Consider the following 17,940-nt stretch of genomic DNA (forward strand, 5'->3'; position numbering starts at 1 on the left):
GAAAAGTGTAGAAGAACTAAGTTGTGCATAAAACTAGCTAACGATAGTTATAAGATTTTGGAAAGAATTATAGAAGATAAATGTAATGAAGGGGAAAAACATGTTTTGGAGGGTAATAAGAAAGCTTACAAATGGAGGGGAGGGGAAATAAAAAAAGGGTTGAAAGATCATAAAGGTATGTATATATTCGTATGGCGGAGTTCAACTATAGTTCAATGTCCAATGTTGAAAGCCACTCTAGAGCTTCCTTTGACACTTCACCTATCTCCTGCAGGTTGCCGGAGAAATGGCAAAGGGGACAATCACTGATGATATGTTTGATAGTTTGCAGTAACAGTTCTGAAGGAATCTAGGTCTGCTTTTCCTTCCTCCAATATGGACCTAAATTTTTCTGTTGTGAGCATGGATTCTGGGAAGTGTAGGATTGTTTTGCATTTTATGATGAAATAAAGCTTTTAGAGCACATATCTCCCGCAGGTTGCTGTAAAAATGGCAAAGGGGACAGTCACTGATGATATGTTTGATAGTTTGTATGAATGAATGCAAATGTTTATATGAATGAAGTTTATATGAATGCAGTAAAAAAAAAGCTATTTGCCATATTCCATTTATGTAGGAGATAGTCACATTTACCCTAATTCACCCTAATTCTGTTGATAATTGTCCATAGTTTTCTAGCCTAGCTGGTGGCTGTAGGGATCTTTCACAAGAAAGCCATTTATTGGCAAGTTCATAGTCCATTGTTGGTTCCACATGTGAGATGAAGGTGCTGGACCATAAAAAGCTCTGGTTATATTCCAAAATGGGTGCCTTGACTTCGGATGGGTTCTAGATGGGTGGGAGAGGATTTGTAAAGGTCGAGTATAGAGGCAGTAGAGAATTATCTGCGATTTTCTCCAGTTCTTTTAGTGAAGCCTGCCTGCCTTCGTATATATCTGGTGAGCTATGTTGGAAATCACTGATAGCTATGGCAGAGGTGGATTTCAGGGTCCCACTTGCACATGGTTATATTCCTTCAGAGAGCTGAAAGAAGGAAATTGGTGAAGTATCACTATGTCATATGCATACATATATTTGCTTGATCTTGTTGAGGGAGGGTCTGAGATATAGATGTTAAAAAGAGTTGGAGCCAAAAAAGAGCCCTGGGACAAGCCATTCTGAAGGAATCTAGGTCTGCTTTTCCTTCCTCCAATATGGACCCGAATTTTTCTGTTTGTGAGCATGGATTCTAGGAAGTGTAAGATTGTTTTGCATTTTATGATGAAATGAAGCTTTTAGAGCAAGCCTTTGATCCAGACTCTATCATAGACTGATGTGAAGTCAATGAAGACAGCTCCAGATTTTAATTTCTTTTGAAAGCCAGCCTTAATTTGAGTTGTTAAAGCCAAGACTTGATCACAGCAGTTTCTGCCAGCCTAAAGCCAACTTGCTCTATAAGGAGAGCAGTTTCAATGAGCAGGGAGATCCTTTTCAGTATGATTCTTTCCAGGAGTTTGTAGGTTGAGCATAGAAGGTCAATTGGGGTGAAGGTTTCCAATGGAGCTGGGGTTATTCCCTGGCTTGGGAATTGCAATTATCTTAGATTCTCACCAGAGGGCTGGTGGTTCTCCAGTAGAGAGATGATGGTGGAGAACAGGAGTGACAGCCATGCCTTTCCGTTCTGGCCAAGGTATTTAAGGAACTCAGGAGGGAGACTAATAACTCTAGTGGCTTTTGCCATTCTTGGTAAATTATGTCTCAGTGTAATTTGTATTATCTTCTTTCTGGAGGTCTTTGGATTGATCTTGGAATCATAAAGATGAAACCCAAATTACAATTATCTGGATATTTTGAGTAGTTACTTTGAAGAATTGTTAAATGATATAATGAAAAAACAGATGCAAAATATGTTCAGGGGAAATGCAGTCACCTCAAGTATTGTTATTTATATCACTACTGGAGATAGAAAAAGCTTATTAAATACCTGAAATATGGAAATATAAAATTTTCATGGTGGCTGTACTGCATGGTCCTCACGACTTGGTCAAAAGTTGAATCCCAGATGATTTTACTTTTATTTTATTAGTTCATATTATTAAAAAAAAAAAAAAAAAGAAAGAAATTAAATGTAGAAGTATAAGGAAAAATTTTCTTATTGAGTGCTTACGTAAGGACCTTTGCAAGCATATTTGAAAAATGCATAAAAAAATTGAAGACAAAAATTGATGAACAACTCAGATTTAAACCACATAGGCCAAACCAAAGGATATGTACAAAGATTTCACATTACAGAAAATAGATGAGGAATAATGGGAATTTATATATATATATATATATATATATATATATATCTGATCCACACACAAAAGGTCACAAGACCTGTAGCACATTACTGCCATGTGTGGGCAAGAGGAATAGATGAAAGGAGGAATCTGTTCACATTTTGCTTGAACAACTGGTTATAATCTTTGGGGAAGGCAAAGTGGGGAAACAAAGGACAGAAGTAGATGGAATGAAAGAGGAGGCAGTGATGTTGCTTCAGTATGGTGTAAATGATAACTTATAAAGCAGTACTGCTTATAATAAGTTGCAACTCAGCAGTTAGACATAAGAATATATAAGATGTTTTCTTTGTTTAGTTAGATGTAAGGCAGGATTATATGCTGTTTTCATAGTTATGTATAATATGCATGGATGATAATAAATAAAGTATATTAAACTTAAGATTCAATAGGCAATATCACATTCAGTTTTTTATTCTGATTGATAACTTTTCCCTCTTAAATCTATTGCATAGCTTCAAAGTCTAGCCAAATTAAATGATTGTTTTGACAAAAATTTTAAAAAATTTACCTTGAAATAGGCAGAAAACTGCCATCTCACCATTGAACGTATAAGAAAGGTTACACTTACTATTTAGATAGCTTTTAGTGAAGATGGCAAATTAAATATAGAAAGAGATAATAAAATAAGTTAGGCTAGCACATTGGGTAACCAGTTAAACAAATTTATCTGAAAAAGAAAGAAAGAAAGCAGTCAAGACAGTTAGCTAAAAGTATATATGTCAGTATTCAGATAAGTTTTAAAATATCAATCAGAAATATAAATTAGAAGAAGATCAAAGACTGAAAGACACTAGATATGAGAATTTTGAGGAAAATTGGGAGAGTGAACAGATGGCATCATTAGCAGAACATATTAAAAACAAAGTGATCTGAATGGAATGATATTATTAATATTCACAAATATATCAACAGTGCTAATCTGAGATGGTATGGTCAGTTAAATAGATTTGAGGGAAAGATTAGGAAAACAAGTTTTAGAAACTAAAACAATGCAGGGGAGGTGAAGATCAAGATGACAAGGAGTACTTTAGAAGACTGAAATATTAAGAGCTTGTTAGCAGAAACCAGCCACAAGTTCTAATTGTATTAGTCTATCATAATATCTAATATGCCCCTTGAGGATATACATTGATTTAGTAATAGTGATTTAATATATAAAAAAAAAAAAAAGTGCCATTTCCATACTAAAAACAACAGCTGCAAATGTTTTTGTATAAAAAGTTGTCAGTCATATAATTTGAGTAACTTATGTACACTAAACCCCAAAAATAAAAAAAGAAAGAAAAAATAAGATAAATTCTGATGTTAGCTTTTAATATTTCTTGTACTTCTGCTTAACTTGATCTACTTGGTTATGTTGTTACTGAGAAGAGATTAGTTTTGCAGTGCAATACCAGAATATCTTGTGATGATAACTTGGGTAGTATGAGAATGTCAGCTAAAGTATGAAATTTTGGCTTGCTTCTAGTTTATGTTAAAGTTATGATAAAGTTTTATTATCCAGTAAAACTACACTTATAATTGAATAAGAATTTTCAATTATAAGTGTAGAGTTTCAATTATTCAGATTTAATTTACCATGTCTTTACTTTTTATCTACTAAGATTTCAGATCATGAAGAACTTTAATATATAATCATATCTCCCTCTATCCTTTTTTTTTTTTTCTTTCTAGTGCCGATTACGTCTTTCTTCTTCAGCTCTTCAACGTTGGTTTGCCAGCTTTGTTGCTTTAGTTATTCTTAGGTGTTCCACTTACCTTGTTCACTGGCTTAGTCACCCTGCCACGATATATAACATTCTTCAGTTTATACTTCCTCTGCTGCTGCTAATTTTGCTTTCTTCTGTTGTAGCTGAGGTTAACATAGAAGGACAACGGATGCAGAAGGTAAGGATGAACATTAATAAAATAGTGACTAAAATGAATATATTAAGCTATGTTTATTTTATTACTAATATTTTATCTTTGCATATGACACAAGGTGCAATGTGATATGTTAATGAGAAAAATAATGTCAGGTGTTAGTATGAGCAGTATTTTTAAGGAATTTTCACTTCTGAACACTTGTTAAAGACCCTGAGCATTTAAAAAAATATTATCTATTGTGGCATGAATACTGCATAAGGCTAATCAAAATTAGTGTCTCAGGTATTGTAGATTTTTAACCATGCAGCCATCTGAAATGGATCATAATATATCAACATCCTACAAATTTTCAATGGATAAATGCATCAGAAATAATAAATTGCTTTATTATGCAATTATCATATGGATTCCTTAATGGTAGATCTTCTAATTCCTTAATGGTAGATCCATTAATGTATTAACTATTAATTCAAATGTGATATTTGAGACTACCTCAAGTAAACAATTTTTTCAGATTTTCCTGTCAGAAATTTCACTTCATGTCTATCAGTGTTTTGCTGTATATTTTGTTTACAAGAGATATAAAAATGAATTTCACTTTGGAATGATTTATAAAAAAATTTAAAAAATTATATTTACTTAAAAAATATGACATATTTTGTGGATCTATTTTTAATATTTTCCATTTTCTTTTACATATAACATTGCTTTCCTGCAATGTTAACCTTAATAAACTAGCAGAATAGTGATCTCTTAATCCCACATATCAGTCCTTGTAACTATTGGTGATTGTCTGAATGTTTGCAAATGAGAACTTCCTTTAAAAATATTAACTAGTTGTACTGACAAAAAAAAATTGCAGAGTAGGAATTTGTTATCATCATCAGAAAGTTCTAGGGAATTGAAGAATGTCTGTGATAATATCATCACCAGTTGTCATACCTTTTCAAAACTTTCTTAAACTCTTTCACACTAGATACACTCACTTCAACATGCCAACAGTTTTATTCACTTATTGCTAAGAGGCAACATGGAGCAATGCCATGGCATAAGAAACAACATAAAATGAATGTCATTAGTGTGTGGGATGCAGTCAGTGATTGTTTGAGTGGTGAGGCAATATCAGACTTGCATACCCAGGGACAAGAGGATAAACTGTGTAGGGATTAAGTGGATGAGTAGGAGCTGCAAAACAAGGAAGCATTGTGGAAGAAATACCAATAAAAAGGTGATCAGCATGCTCATGAGCAATATAAAGCGCAAGAAAGAAAAGTAAGTATGATAAGGAAGGCTAAATCAGATTTTCAGAGAAAATTAGCTAAGCAGGCCAAAGTAAATCCAAAAAAGTTTTTTTGTTATATAGCAAGTGAGAGAAAGAATGATTATGGAAAGATAACTTTACTCAGTGCTGATGGTAGAAAAATGACAGAAGCAGAAGAAATAGTTCAATTACTAAGTGATCACTTTGCAGGCATATATCATCCAGGTGGTGACTTTGCACTTACTGACACGACAGACTGATATGAAAATTGAGGTAGATGAACTGGAGGTACTAAGTATATTGAAAAATATCAATGTGAATACAGCAATACAAGAAGAAAAAGTAGAACACAAAGAAAATACAAGAAATTAAAAAAATCGGATAACAAGAAAATGTAAGCAAGCAAAAGAAGAACACCACTTCCATGAAGAATGCAAGAAGACAGAAGAAACTGTTTAATAAAGGAAATTCAGAAACTGCTTATAATCATCATCATCATCAAATTCCTGCCATGTACCCACAAGGGGTGTACAGGATATGATAGTACTACATGAAAAAATTATATCATTACTAACTTCCTATCTACAATTTTCCTCCAAATCAGTCTGTTACTTGTCAAGACTCCAACATTATCAGATCTTATATTTCTATCGTCTAAGGCACTTTGTACCATATCAATCCACCTATATCTTGGTCTTCCTCTGGGTCGTTTTCCTGCAAACCTGGCAGAGAACACTTGTTTTGCTAATCTTTCTTCACCCATTCTGTTTAAATGACCATACCACCTGAGATTAGCTCTGCTAACACATTCCTGGATGCAGACAATGTCAAGGTCTTTCCTAATATCCTCATTTTTAATATGATATTGCCATTGATGCCATCTGTTCACGCCTCTAATCTTTCTCAGGACTCTCATATCTGCGGTCTCTAGTCTTTGGTCAAGTGTTTTACTTCTGACCCAGCTCTCATATCCATAAGTTAAAACTGGTTTGAACACTGTCTTGTATACAGCTAATTTAGTGTTCCGACTAATTTCTCTCTTATTCCATATGAATTTATTCAATTGACTTCCCACCATGCCAGCTTTGCTGATTCTGTTGTCTATTTCCATATTTAATTTAATTTAATTTACCATATTTATAATCTTTATAATATTTATAATATTCATTATATACATTATAATATTATAGATTATAATATAATGAATATAATATCATTATATTCATTATAATATTAATTATATTTATAATATAATATTTATAATAATTATAATAATATCATATTTATAATATTTATAACCAGCTTATAATCAAATAACAAAAATGTGAAACAAACTAAAAAAACCACACGTAATAATGCCTTAATAGATGAGAATAAACTAATTATTTATTCTGAAGAAATGTTACAAGAATGGAAGAAATATCTTGAACACCTAAGAACAGGAAGAAGAAAATGACAAATTGAAGACAATAGTGGACCATCAATAATAAAAGATGAGTTTGAATAAGCACTTAAGCCAGAAGCCTGAGATACCTTCTGACACTGAAATCTAGCACTCTGACCTCAAGTTTCTTTTTCTTTCGCATGCTGCTTAAGAAAGTTGTTTTGCATCAGCTCAATAAATTCTCCTTCATTCTTACCATGAGTATTCTCTGCTAACTAATCAATATTTGAATAATTTAAGTCATCCATAATGATTACTCATTTAGCATTCATCACAGTCAGTTTCAATGAAACTCTTTGATTAGAAAGACTTTGGTTTGAATCCCATCTATGGTGCATGGAATCTTTACAGGGGCTTTTCAGCTTAAAGGTAAGTTAACCAGTCTCAAATGAAGGTGGAGGGTTTCCCTCCTCCTCAGAACTTGGGTTTTGTCATCCCTCAAAACAGACAAACCAGCTGCATGAACACATACACAGACATAAAATTCTTACAAAGGGATTCAGCAGAGGAATGGCAATATAGCTACATTAAATTGCCTAAAACCACTAATTAGGGTACTCAACCCACCTAAGGATATCTGAAAATTGAATGGGTGCATTATTCCCAGCAACTATACCACCTGCTCTGTAGCAATGCCCACCATGTATTTCATCCTATTTTGCCTCCACTTCACACCAGATAGCCTCAAATTCAAACATTATTACTTTCTCAAGTTTCTACCCTAACTGATTTCAAACACCTTTCTAAAAATACTGTATCCTTTACACTAGATTCTGGTTACTACATCTGACTGAGAGCGAGATTTCACTAATGGAAACAAGTTTAGGCCACAATGTATTCACCAAAGCAACAAATACAACCACTTTGTTTCTGATGATCCTGGCATTTGTGTATAGACATAACTAGGCTAACTGCTATCTTTTTTATATATTTACATCTGCAGTCTGCTTGGCCCAGTTAGGTAACTTTCTCCCCCCCCCCCACACACACACTCAAAAAATTCAAACCCAAAACATACAAGTTCACCTCGTCACTATATTTGTGATTATGCTCATTGTCATTCCATTACCATGTTTGCATATCTTAGCTGAACTTCCACCCATTTTTACCATTCCACCCATGATGATCTAGTTCTCTTGACTTTTCCTGAATTAGATCTCACCACAGTAAATAATTTCTCCAAGCCACTGATGCCAAATCCATTCAAGTACTGCCCGTCCTTCTTATACCAGTCTTTTCTACTGTAAAACATATTCTGTACATTAAAAAACTCATACACTTATTTCTTTTACATAGTTTGTGCATTGAATATATGTTCAGAGGGGTGCTTAAGGGTCAAAGCTGTATAACTGAGAGGAGACCTCCACATAGCCTTTAAAGGAATGCGGAGAACCGACCAGGGCTTCTGACCTAATGTCCAATCCTCACCTTCTCGTGGTGCACCCTGTTGGGTATCTACTTTGATACTGAACGAATGAGGATGGGCTGGCAATTTTGGATTTAGCCGACAAAATTGTATTCTTATTGGTTAAACCAAAATAAAAAATGATGGTACAACCTGACAAAATTTCATGCTGGCTGGGGCGTCGCCCGGTTAATCAAGGCCCCCGTTGTTTTTGCCAGGGAACCAGGGCGAACAGCGAAAAGTCAGCTACTGGAACAAATCTGAAAACAGACCCCAACTCAACATCACCAGAGTTAGAGATCGGTACTATCAACGTAAGAAGCCTGAATCGCAAAGAAATGAAGCTAACTGAGGAATTAGATAAGTACCAGATCGACATAATAGGGGTGACTGAAACAAAAAAGACCAAAACTGGTGAGATCTTTCTGAGCAATAAATACAAAATGTTATATTCAGGCAATGACAATCAACGAAAAGAAGGAGTAGCCATAGTATTCAACACAAAATACAAGGCTAATCTTCTTGAATGGCAGTCAGTCTCAAGTAGAGTAATCTGGGCAAATATGAGAATGGGGAACTGGACAATGAGACTTATTTGTGCCTATGGTCCCACAGAAGGTTCTACTAAGGGTAGAAGTGGAGGAATTTTTTGACGCTTTAGAAAAAGCAACTGACACAATGAAAAAGGAAACGTTGGTCCTTGTTGGGGATCTAAATAGCAGAGTAGGAAATGATTGTGAGACATACAAAAATATTTTGGGAAAATGTGGAGAAAAGAGCAAACCTAATAATAATTGCAAATATCTGTTGGATTTCTGCTCAGGACATGGACTGGTTATTACTAACACCATGTTCCAACATAAAAATGTGCACAAATTCACATGGAGAGAAGAGGCTAGGAATAAGAAAAGTCTCATTGACTATGTTATTGTTGATAGTGATGTTTTCTCCCTGATGCAGGACACCAGAGTGTACAGAGGATTTGAAATTGGAAGTGATCACTATTTAGTCTTGAGCAGGATAAAATTGAATTTCATATTGAAAAGAATAACATGTAAGAAAGTTTTAAAGCGAATAAAAGTTGAGCAGCTCTCAGATGTGAACTGTAGACTAAAATACAGAAAGATTATTGAAAAGAAAATGAAAGAGTTTGAGAACAGGAATCAAACCTTGGAAATTCAGTGGCAAACTCTGAAGAAAACATTGATTGATTCTGCCAGAGAGGCATGTGGTGAGGTTGTGTGCAAGGATAAAAAAATCAGAACTCCCTGGTGGACACAGGAAGTTAAAGAGGCAGTGAAGGAAAAGAAGAAAGCATATCAAAATTTCCTGGCAAATAAGTCAGCTTTTACTCTTACAGAATACAGAGACAAGTGTAAGAAAGCTAAACAGTGTGTAAAACTAGCTAAACAAAAGTCATGGGAGGACTTTGGCAAGAATATAGAAAATAAATATCAAGAAGGTGGCAAAATATTCTGGAGGTTGTTGAAGAAGCTTAGGAATGGAGGAAAGAGTGCTGTAAAAGGAGTTAGAGATGATAAAGGTGACATTCAAACGGGAGAAAAAGATATCCTTGAAGTATGGAGTAATTACTTTGAAAAACTGCTAAATGAAACAAGCAGTGATGACAGCACACTGATAAAAAAAAAACACTGACCAGTCATGCAGTCAGGAATACATATCCATACTTGAAGTAGAAAAAGCCATCAAAGGCTTGAATTGTGGAAAGGCAGCAGGAGTAGATGATATTCGACCAGAAATGCTGAAGTATGGTGGTATAAAAGTCTTACAGTGGCTGCACTGCATAGTTCAGAAAGCCTGGACTGAGGGACGAATTCCCGATGATTGGAGTAGAGCTCTCATAGTACCCACATATAAAAAGGGAAATAAAACTGAATGTGAGAATTACAGAGGTATTTCCCACTGAGTGTTCATGGCAAGATCTATGCAAGTATACTTGAGAAACGGTTGAGAAGAATTGTGGAAGAATAGCTTGGTGAAGAACAAGCTGGATTCAGGCCAAACAGAGGCTGTCAGGATCAGATCTTCACTTTACGACAAATAGTCGAGAAAGCATGGGAATATAACAAAGATCTGTATTTAAGTTTTGTCGATTTGGAAAAGGCATGTGACAAGGTGCCAAGAAAGAAGCTATTCAATACGCTGCAGTTATATGGTGTCGATGGGGCATTATATCAAGCAATACTTAGTCTTTATTTGAGTTGTAAGTCAGCAGTTAGAATTGAAGTACAGGAAGATGGTTTAATGTTAAATCTGGTGTGAGACAAGGATGTACATTATCCCCTGTGTTATTCATTATCTATATGGATCACATTATGACGGAAAGTGGTATTAAATATGATATCAGAATTGGAGATGTTAATGTCAGTTCTTTGCTTTATGCGGATGATGTTATACTTCTAAATAAATCCGCTACAAGTCTGCAAGATTCTCTGATTAAATTGAATAGCTGTTGTAATAGATATGGTATGAAGGTCAGCAATAAAAAGACAAAGACAATGAAAATAGGCAGAATCATTGAAAATGTCAACTGTGTTGTGAATGGAGAACCTGTGGAACAAGTAAAATATTTCAGCTGCTTAGGCACGTTTTTTACTGAAGATGGTAAATTAAATATAGAAATAGACAACAGAATCAGCAAAGCTGGTATGGTGGGAAGTCAATTGAATAAATTCATATGGAATAAGAGAGAAATTAGTCGGAACACTAAATTAGCTGTATACAAGACAGTGTTCAAACCAGTTTTAACTTATGGATCTGAGAGCTGAGTCAGAAGTAAAACACTTGACCAAAGACTAGAGACCGCAGATATGAGAGTCCTGAGAAAGATTAGAGGCGTGAACAGATGGCATCAATGGCAATATCATATTAAAAATGAGGATATTAGGAAAGAACTTGACATTGTCAGCATCCAGGAAGGTGTTAGCAGAGCTAATCTCAGGTGGTATGGTCACTTAAATAGAATGGGCAAAGAAAGATTAGCAAAACAAGTGTTGTCTGCAAGGTTGGCTGCAAAACAACCCAGAGGAAGACCAAGATATAGGTGGATTGATACGGTACAAAGTGCCTTAGACGATAGAAATATAAGATCTGGTAATGTTGGAGTCTTAACAAGTAACAGAACTAATTTGGAGGAAAATTGTAGATAGGAAGTTAGTAATGATGTAAATTTTTCTTGTAGTACTGTCATATCCTGTACACCCCTTGAGGGTACATGGCAGAAATTTAATGATGATGATATATGTTCAGAGTAAATTCTGAATTTTATTGCATATGAATGTTCATTTAATACAAACACCAAATAATGCAATGCAATTATATTTGACAAACCATGACTACATAAAAATTCACGTAAACAAATTAAACAATTTATTTAATTGTTTAATTTGTGAATTTGTAGGATTATGCATGATCTCTTTGTAGGTAGAGGTGTCTTCTAAAAGACTGGATACTTTTGTTTCATAGTCAGTCTTATTCATGATTACAATAGGAATAGATATGTTATTATCTCTTCTTAAAGAAGTTAGACCTTTGATTTCAACATTAGAAGACACCTCTACCCACAAGGAGATCATGCATAATCTTCGCAAATTAAACAATTAAATAAATTACTTGATGAGGTCATCAGTTGGGACCCAAATTATGTGGATAAATTATGCACTTACTTTGGAAGAACTCCCCGTCTATATGGTCTCCCGAAAATTCATAACGAAGGCTATCAAGTGCAACCAATCGTAAATTGCATTGATTTGCCTACTTATCGAATTGCAAAAGTTTTGTCTCATTCTTTAGGTGCTCTCACTGGACATTCCAGATCCTACATAAAAATTCAACAGATTTCCTTGAAAAAATCAAGGATTTAAAAATCAAAGAGTCTGAGTTGCTAGTCAGTTTCGACATTGTGTCTCTGTTCACCAGTATTCCATTAGCCGACACAGTGAAATTATTATATAAAGATTACCCTCCAGATATCGCAAACATTTTCGAATTTGTTATCCATTCAGGTTATTTTACATGGAAAAACAAGTTCTATAAACAAGTTGGGGAACTGCCATGGGTAGCCTCCTTTGTCTCCACCTTTGGCTAATTATTTTTTGAAATAATTTGAAGAGACTGTTTTCATCCATTCACCCTCAACCATCTCTTTGGTATCGTTATGTCGATGATATTTTTGCCATTTGGTCACATACTGAAGATGACCTTTCCACCTTTCTACAACAGATAAATATCCTTCATCCTCGTATCTAATTCACCATGGAAAAGGAAAATTCTAGTACTTTACCATTTTTGGACATCCTGCTTACTCGAACTTCTTCTGGTACCTTATCTACAAGCGTCTTTCGAAAGCCCACATTTACTGGATACCAGTAAATAAAAGTGTGCATAAAAAGTCTGCTCACCACACATCTCAAAAATTTGGCATTCTTAAATCTCTAAGTAATAGGGCACATAAAGTTTGCTCTTCTCCAGAAATCTTACAACAAGAACTTTCCATCATCAAAAAAGTTAATGGAATCTAATAATTACCACCCTAATGAAATAACTTGATTGGGGTGGTAATTATTAGATTACCACCCTAATCTAATTATTACCGTTAACAGATAATTGAATCTTATATTCCAATACCTAAGGTTTCTTCAACAGTCTGCAGAGTTCCAATCCCCTACATTCCAGGAATCTCAGAACCTATAGGTAAAATTTAAAAAAAGTACCAGTTGATTCCCACGTATATTCCTATCAACAAAATTTCTTCCTTATTGCCTTCTACAAAAGATAAACTGTCATCTCTATCTTTGGCTGGCGTTTGCCAAATACCATGTGAATGCGATGTTTCTTATTTTGGACAAACTGGCCGTTCTGTGGAAAAAAGAATTAAAGAACATCAATATTATATTGATTACAACAAACCTCAGAAGTCTGGTCTAGCACAACACAGTATTAACACTACCCATAATATCCAGTGGGATTAAGCCATTCTCCTTCATAGATACTTCAAATATGAACGCCTCTTTAAAGAAAGTTGTGAAGCTATTTTACACCCACCGAATTTAAATCGAAATGATTGCCTCTCTCTCAATGATCTGGGAGACTTTTATTTTATGTAATCCTTAAAAAACCAATTATCTTAAATATTAATTATTTATTAATTTCTTTCATTTCCTGACTCACGACAACATTGTATTTTAATAGGTGATCCACTGAATGTTCGTTACTTGTATTCCATTCCTATCTGTTTGTAACACTGAAGATGTACTATTAGTTTTAGTACGAAATATCTGTACCCTATTTATTAATTAAAGTTATTACTGACTCCATACAAACTGTAGCGTTTTGAATATCTTCTCTCTTGGAACCTTGTCATATACCTTTTCCAGAGCTACAATACTTAAATACAGATAATAAATTTAGTTTATTTAGTTTAATCCTTTATCCAAGTGTAAGCAAACAAAGTTTGCTCCTGAATTATCTTCAGGACTCAGGCAACTCTAGTAAAGGTGGACCAAGCTCTCATCACTCCTTGTCTCAGTATCTCCCATAATGCAAAGCACATCTCCTTGCGGACATGTATAATGCTATGCATTAAGGGAAGGGACACTACCCCGACCGGTTTTGACCTTTATTGAGGTCTCATCAGTGGGAGCCAGACCCAGAAGTGGTGATACTAAGGCAGAAACAATGCAGAGGTCATATTTACTTATACGAGTTGCCAAAAGGTGTACCACCTTATTATTAAATTACTCTGGATTTAGGGCAAGATGTTGGAAGTTTATGGAGTGAGTTTTTTTTTTTTACCACCAGAAGTCATGCAAATAGCTTTAACGGTTGATCAGTAACTTTAGCATGCCATTGAAGTAAGCTTGTTTCTTTGTATATATATATATATATATATATATATATATATATATTCATTTTTTTAAATTAACTGACTTAAACCCGAGAATTATAACACAATGACATTTATTTGAAAAAAAAAACGCAACATGTTTCGTCAAGAATGACTTCTTCAGGCGATAAGAACATAGAAAAGATAATAAAAGACACTTAAATTAACATTGACACACTCCAAAGCTATACAATTACAAAGCCATAATATTCGACTGTAAATTACAGTTATTATGAGCTTGAACTACAGTCCGAGTTAATGTTCTATTGTTGTGCACCTGTGCGTGTGTGGAATCACACGATCTCCAGTATCTAATAATAGAGTTGAAAGAGTCAGCCAAATTATTGCTAAGATTATTATTCAAATGCAAAGGGTCTAAGGTGATTTCCCTTGACTCGACAATGCGGCGCTCTATTTCATCATGGCAGATGTGTAGGTTTGAAGTCAATGTCCAATTTATTTCATGTTGGTGGCCTTCATTGTTCGTGTTTATTGAAAGCAGGACATGGCCCAACAGAGCAGTTGCTCTGGTTCTCTTATAAGCAATATCTCTCTGATGCTCTTCTAGACGTAGTAAGATAGATTTATCTGTCTGCCCATAGTAAGGCTTTCCGCATTCACAAGTGACCTTGTATACACCTGGGAATTGTAGAAGGTTGTGAGGTTGTTTATAGTTGTTGAAGCGTGATATTATTTTTGGCAGAGTCGAGAAGCACGTTTTTATGTTAAACTTCTTTAGAATTCTGCTCAGCTTTTTGGATAGTGTGCTGATATATGGCAAGACGATATGACCTTTGGAGTCGTCCTGTGTCTCTACGTTATTACGTTGACGGCGGGATAATTGGTTGTTAATACTTTTTAGAGAGTAGCCATTGTTTTTTAAAGGTCCATTTAAGATGTTGTAGTTCCTTTTTCAGTTCTTCTTCATCTGACAGTACAGATCTTGCACGATTCGCTAGAGTTGATATAATACCCAACTTTTGCGCTGGATGGTGATGGGAGGACGCATGTAAATATCTGTCTGTGTGTGTTGGCTTTCTAAAAATAGAGACTTTAATTGATTCAGGCGTCTTGGTGAGTTTAACATCTAGGAAGCAGATGGAACTATTTTCTTCAATCTCCATAGTCAATTTTATATCATGTATACATATATATATATATATATATATATATATATGTATACTCCAGAAGATGACCTTAATGTGAAGATCGAAACATCGAGTGTGTATTTTGGTTTATATTAAACTAAAGTTTTACTCTAACAGGGTAGTTGTATCCATAATTTTCATAATGTATTCTGATCACCATGTAAGCATGAAAGAAAGGATAATTCTTGTCTGTTAATTGGTGCACCTGAATTTTTTTTTTATTATAAATCCCACCAACAAATTGTCTAAACTTGTCATGAATTTTTTCATAGTAAAACAGGTGAGATAAAGTTTAGATAATCTGGAAAACATGAAACTTTTCAACCTGCTTTTAGTAAGTGGAGATGGTGTCACTGGGTAAAGAAATTTCATCATGATTGAATAACTGATATGTGCCCAAAGGATGTACGAGTTACTGCAATAGTACCATATAATTAAGTTTGTTATTAATAACTAAATCTTCACTTTCCCTCCAAATCAGTCTTATTTATCAGTACTCTAATATTTAATATTCTGAAGCACCTCTAACTGCATCTATTCACCTATGAGGAGTGGTCTGGAAAGTTCTGATAAACACCTAGAACAAAATGATATTAAAGCAACACTGATATAACCACAAGAAAGAACATACTAGTAACAGAGTTAGGAAGGTAACTAATGTTCTTATATTCTTATATCCTCGTATGTTGTTTCCTGTGGTTGTATCAGTTGCTTTAATATCATTTTGTTCTAGGTCTTTATCAGAACTTTCCAGAGATCCCACTCCCCTTCATAGATCTTGATCATTCTCTGGATCTTTTAATTTCCATCCATATCACCATACTACTTTAGAATTAGCTGTGCTTACATATTCTTAAATGCAGATAGTGTCAAGTTCCTTCCTTCATGATGCCTTCAGTTTTTCATATGATTCAGCTGTTGATGCTATCTGCTCACTCCTAATTTTTCTCAGAATTTGGATATCTATGGTCTCTAGTCTTTGATCAAATGTTTTATTTCCAACCTAATTCTTAGTTCAATCATAAATTAAAACTGATTTGAACACCATCTTGTATATATACTGCTTGTTTAGTGTTTGGGGTAATCTTTCTCTTATTCTATATAAATTTATTCAGCTGGCTCCTTACCATACCAACTTTGTTGATTCAGTCGTCAATTTCCATATTTAATTTCCCATCTTCACTTAAAATTGTGCCTAAATAGATGAACTATTTTACTTGTTCATATATAGTAATCTCTCAATTATCCACCTGCAATGGAAAATCAGTTTGCTATTCAGATAATAGGCGGGTTAATTGAAGGTATATTTACATGGTACAACTGAAGATTCATTTATTTGAAGATTGAATAATTGAGAAGGCATTGTATACATTCATCACTGGTAATGCAGTTCATGTTTTCCATGCTCCTGCCTGTTTTCTTAGTTCTTTTGTTTTATTGCTGATTTTCATGCCAAATTTATTATATTAGTTTTTCAATTTACTTAAGGAATCTTGAAGATTTTACTTGATTTGTTTAAGGATATAACATCATCTGAATAAAAAGCCAAAATTAACATCTGCTATTTTTGATGTCACGTTTAATTCCAGGTTTATTCATATTGTCATCCATGTAGATGAACAAAAGTATGCACTTGCACTCTTGTTACGTGTACCTGAGTTTACAGTAGACCATCTTCTGTACCTCCTTTAATTTTAACTGCTGACTTAAGCTTAAAGATAAACTGTGTATTGTTTTGTATGACATCTTGTTTACACCATATAATAGTAACATTTTAAACAGCTTTTCTCTTGGTACCCTTTTTTTTTAAAATGTTGGGCCCATACATGAGAGGTTGGTTGATCAACCTATAGTATGTTAGTACTGTATATGGGCGGTGGGTTAGGAAAGGAGAAACTTGTTTACATTTCATTTAAAAGTCTATATGTTGTATTCCTTGGGAAATATCAGGGGAAGACTGTTCCACAGTATAGCAGTATCAGGGATGAAGGAGGAGAAAAAGAAACTTGTTCTTTGAGTTTTAAGGTGTACTGTGAAAGGATGTTGGGTGGCAGCTGTATGTGTTCCAATGGGTTTAGTACTGAGTGGGGGAATTATTGATGCTATTTCAGATGAACATTTGCTATGGAAATATTTATAGAATACACAAATTGCAGAGATCACATGTCTATGTGAAAGTGAGCACCTTGTCATGTGCACTTTTCCAGATCTACAAAACTTTAAATACAAATCCTTGTTATATGATTTCTCAACTGTTGGAAAAATCTGATCCTTACAATCAGAGATTGTAAGGATCAGATTTGACCTGAACCAGCTTGTTCTTCAAGTTTCTCTTCCACAGTTTACATAGCCACTTCTCAAGTACTCCTGCATAAATCTTAGGAATATTCAATAGGAAATTCTTCTGTAATTCTCACATTCAGTTTTATTTCTGAAGTGTGCAGCAGCAGCCACTGTGAAGCTTTGATATCTCCATATTTAATCACTTCTGGTTGAATATCACAACTCGAGTTGCCCTTCCACATTTCAGATTTTTGGTAGCTTTTGCTCAAGTATTGATATGTGCTTCTGATAGCATTTCTCTTGA

The 17,940-nt window shown here is 34.5% G+C and overlaps 1 protein-coding gene across 1 annotated transcript in view; it reads left to right on the forward strand.

Annotated features, from left to right (window-relative positions):
- Positions 1–17,940, forward strand: part of LOC150106898 (uncharacterized) — a 94,928-nt gene that overhangs the window by 58,120 nt on the left and 18,868 nt on the right. Inside the window, exon 7 of the mRNA XM_090393501.1 lies at positions 3,999–4,211. Coding sequence (XP_090249627.1) covers positions 3,999–4,211 — 213 coding nt within the window. The remainder of the gene's footprint in view (positions 1–3,998; positions 4,212–17,940) is intronic.

The sequence above is a fragment of the Typopeltis vanoorti genome, chromosome 5 (assembly GCF_054136105.1).
Source record: "Typopeltis vanoorti isolate ZY-2024b chromosome 5, IOZ_Tvanoo_1.0, whole genome shotgun sequence".
Taxonomy (NCBI): domain Eukaryota; kingdom Metazoa; phylum Arthropoda; class Arachnida; order Uropygi; family Thelyphonidae; genus Typopeltis; species Typopeltis vanoorti.